This window comes from Aphanomyces invadans, assembly GCF_000520115.1.
Source record: "Aphanomyces invadans strain NJM9701 unplaced genomic scaffold supercont1.29, whole genome shotgun sequence".
NCBI lineage: Eukaryota > Oomycota > Saprolegniomycetes > Saprolegniales > Verrucalvaceae > Aphanomyces > Aphanomyces invadans.
The window spans coordinates 218,276-222,286 of record NW_008580174.1 but is presented as its reverse complement, the minus strand read 5'-3'; the positions used below and the strand labels follow the sequence as shown (position 1 = coordinate 222,286).

At 59.8% G+C, this 4,011-nt stretch overlaps 1 protein-coding gene across 1 annotated transcript in view; it reads left to right on the top strand.

The window, feature by feature from the left end:
• Window positions 1–2,228: 2,228 nt before the first annotated feature.
• Window positions 2,229–4,011, top strand: part of H310_11010 (hypothetical protein) — a gene marked incomplete at its 5' end in the record, with an annotated part of 4,339 nt that continues 2,556 nt past the window's right edge. Inside the window, 6 exons of the mRNA XM_008877542.1 lie at window positions 2,229–2,332; window positions 2,391–2,662; window positions 2,709–3,036; window positions 3,137–3,246; window positions 3,307–3,432; window positions 3,479–3,966. Of these exons, the coding sequence (XP_008875764.1) occupies window positions 2,229–2,332; window positions 2,391–2,662; window positions 2,709–3,036; window positions 3,137–3,246; window positions 3,307–3,432; window positions 3,479–3,966 (1,428 nt within the window). The remainder of the gene's footprint in view (window positions 2,333–2,390; window positions 2,663–2,708; window positions 3,037–3,136; window positions 3,247–3,306; window positions 3,433–3,478; window positions 3,967–4,011) is intronic.

Sequence of the window (4,011 nt, the reverse complement as noted above, 5' to 3'; positions counted from 1 at the left end):
TGTGCAGGGCAAGAGCAAAATCAAAAAGCGCCACCAAGACGGGTCCAACATCTTGACCAACATGCACCTCCAGTCGATCGACAACGAGTTCGACTGCCACCTGATGGCACACCACACCATCTTGGGCACGTGCCTCGTTTTGGCGCGACCCTGACGAATGTGCTGTCCATGATCGCGGACATGGCGGTCGTCGCCACTCGAGAGCTGACACCTGTACGACATCAGGACCTTGCTCCAGAAGTCTGCATGTAGTGTTTGCAACTACCAGCAGCAGCGACTTCTACATGCTGACAAGGTCGCAGTGGCCACTCCGATACGAACAAAGCACAGTGAACATGCATTGCCCACCATGCACCAGTCTCCCCGACAGAGTCCGCTACCGCCGAGAGCCCGTGGCACGTCTTGCTCGACCAAGACGAGCGCCAATACACCTTCGACATGGCCCCGATCGTTTTCGTCGCGTTGTCGGCCAAGTGGTGGCCGTCGTCATGCTGTCAGCGGAGCGTTCATGCGGCCACAACCGTCCTTGGGCACGACGTCTCTGCCATCCAATGCATCTTGCACCACTCACTCGTTAATCGACCACCACTTTGTTGCATGACGGGCATGCCGTCCATGACGGTCGTGATTGGATCGGACTTGCTGGCGTCGAGTACACCGAGTGCATCGCCACGTCCACCAGCCCGTGTCAGTGACGACGAACTGGTGCAGCAGTCATCATCCCACGTCAACCTGGGAAGGCTTCGAGTGGACCATCTTCCCTTGTGACGCCCCACCGACCGTCCTGGCACAACGCTTCCAAGCGTTCACGGTGACGCTGATGCATGTGTCCGATGTGGGGTCGACCAGCGCCACGTATCCCGCGAATGCCGCCGACTCGATGCACATGTCGCATGACGCGTTGGCGGCGAGTGTGTCAAATGGCTTTCCCGGCAGCGTTGTGGTGGGTGCGTCGTAGCCAACGACTGGCGCATCTTTGTCGTGTATACAACGATGACTTTGCAGCAGCACACGGACAATGCTGTAGCCCGCGTCGCGAGTGGGAAAGATGTGTCGAGGCGGCTTTGTCGTCCAACCGACCAGACACGCCGTCGACGGCGTCCAAGCTACAGCACCGACGGCTCGACGAATCGGCCATGCACTTGCCTCGACGGGGCCGTCGACGTCAAGCTCGCCTTCCCATCGTGACGGGCGTCGGCGGCCACGACGTCGCGCCACCTGATCGACGTTGCCGCACCACTCACGCTTGGCGGCCTGCACGCCAGCATTCCCAGGAATCGGAACGAGTGTTTTCGCGGCCGTCGAGCCCGTCCTGATCGTTGGGCAGTTGCGCGGCACTCATACCGGGAAAAACATGTCGAAGTGGGAAATACCTCTAACACTCGCACATGACTTTTCGGAGTTCTCCTGTTCTGGTGCCCTCCATCCCGCACGCGCGCCGCCGCTCTTGTACGAACGAGCACGCGAGCTGCGTCCAGGTAGGTAGGTATACTGCCGACGCCTCGAGCGGACGGTCACCACCTCGGTCGCCGACGCAAAAGGTCGTCGCGACGGTTCCTCGTGTGGGGTGTCGCGTGTGTGGTCGTTAGACAAAGACCAGACAGTCAACGGCACGACGCGGCCATACTCTACGACGGACGATTGATGTAACGATGTGAGTGACAGCCTCTGGAAGGATCGACTTGCCCGTTGTCGTTTCGACCCCCTCGGCAAGGGGAGCCTGCGCGCGCGCACTCAAACTGGCATCTCTCGACCACGTGGCCGCCTCCGCATACACGTCCACCACGGCCCGATTGTACCGTCATTTGCCCCCACTCCACGAGCCTCGGTCGAATCGCCCCAGACACTAGGAATTGCTGCATCCAAACTCCCAATACACCCGAGCACAACAGGCACAGCGAGCATGTTGTGACGAGAGGGGTGCCCATTGGTAGGGCGGCTTTCTCGCGACCGTGCCTTGCGAGACCGCGGACGTTGGTGTCGTTGGTCATCGCGAGCTCCTACGCCGCTGCGGCTGCAAGGGGGTTCGTGGAGGCGGCGACCGCTGCGCTGTCGTCGGGTTTGGGTTGCTCGGGTAATCCTGGGACATGTCTGGCGTACTGACCATAGTTGGCATCGTGGTGTCCACTTGGGACAAACATCGTGGTTTTGCCCCGGCAAGTACCACGAGGGACCGACTTGAGCGAGAACGACCGGCGCAGGCCAGTGCATCGTTCGACAACGTCGTCATGGCACGCCAAGACCAGGTCCGGGGAAAGCCTATATGCGTGCCGGCCACCGACCTCGGCATGGCCGAGCGAGAGTGGGTCGAGTGGAGTCTTCGCATCACCAGGTACAGACCTCGTCTGCGTCCGACGTGATCCCGTCATGGTGTTGTGGTGATGTTGCAGCGCTTTGTCGGCGGTCGGGTGCATGTACGTCATCGTTCGGTACATGCTCGGCCGAAGCAGAGCCGACCGCAACGTGACGTCGATGCTCGTTGTCGCGTTGGCAGTCTTCGAGCTGATGATTGCGATTGCCAAAGCCCCCGCGACGCAGTTCATCGTGTTCCAGTTGGACAGCATGACCCACGACACATGGGTCAAAGCAGCGATCCAGCCACCGCTGGAAGCGTCGCTGTGCCAGGTGCAGGGGTACTTGATCCAGGTGTTCATGCTGCAAGGTGAGCGTCCCGCCACGCCGCGTGACCTGACCCGGTCGTTCGATAGCGGTGCTATGGAATAACTGCATGGCGTACAACTTGCTGCGCTGGGTCGTGTACCGAGACACGGAAGAAGCGCTGCAGAGTCGATTTTGGCTCTACTTGTTTGCTACGTCGACGTTTTCGGTCGTGTGGGGGCTCGGCGCGGCATTGCCCGTCTGGACGCTTCACTCGGAAACCCCCGTGTCCATGTTTGGATTTGCTCGATTCTTTTGCTGGATGCAGTACCCCGACGTCTCGATCTGGGGCTTCATTTCGTTTGTGCTCGTCACGTTGGGGTACACGGCCGCGCTCATGATCAAGATTCGACGCGTCGTCGTGGCCCGAGCCAAGCAGTACGTCGCCGCATTGTGTCGTTGACGTCCCCCCGTCGTGTGTCGATGGGCGGATCCAATTCCCACAGCGCTCGTGCCTCATCGGTCGTTCCGTTTGTAGAAACGCCGCCATGGCGACGATCGACACGGACGTCGATGCCATCCAACGGCGTTTGTTTCTGTACGTATTTGCGTTTTTCATTTTGCACGCGCCGCCCGTGCTGTACCGAGGTACGTTGCCGCTGCTGCGTCCGAGTGCCTCGACCTGATATGCACGATCTGGACGCGCAGTGATTTTGTACGTGGCCCAAAACGCAGCCAAGAACGACCCGATCGACAAGAATGCGCCGCACCAGTGCGCGTTGGCCGCTGTCAACATCTTTGGGATCGTCGCGCAGATCTGGATCAACTTGCAAGGTGCGGTGTTCGTCACGTCCATGGCCGAGTCGTCATGCTGTCGCAGGGTTTGTCAATGCGCTCATTTACAGCGGGTTCATTCGATCTCCCAACTGCCCGTTGCTGCAGCGAGACGGGTCCGTCTTGTTGTCGGGCCACTTGCCGCCACCGAGCATCTACTTGGAAGAGGTCGGGTCCACTGCGTCTGGAGCGGCGTCGCCCACGACAAGCGAGCGCATCTCGATCTTTGCGTCGACGTTCAACATGGCGGAAGGAGCCGTGCCCCCGGACGACCAACTTGAAATGTGGATCCCGAAAGGCCACGACGTGTACGTGATCGGGGTCCAAGAGTGCCTGAATCTTGTTCCGATGCGTCATGCCATGGCGGCGCACATCCAGCGCATCAATGGCAAGCCCTTTGTCGAGTACGGCCGTGAAATTGGACGAACAGAAAAGGTGCTCGGGTTCCATGGGTTCATTGCGATCACGGTGTACGTCGCTTCTGCCGACGTCCATGCGGGCCACTTCCACATGCATCTTGAAGCATCGTCCAAGGTACAACGATCATGCGTTGTGGTAGGAAAACGTGATGGACCTGGT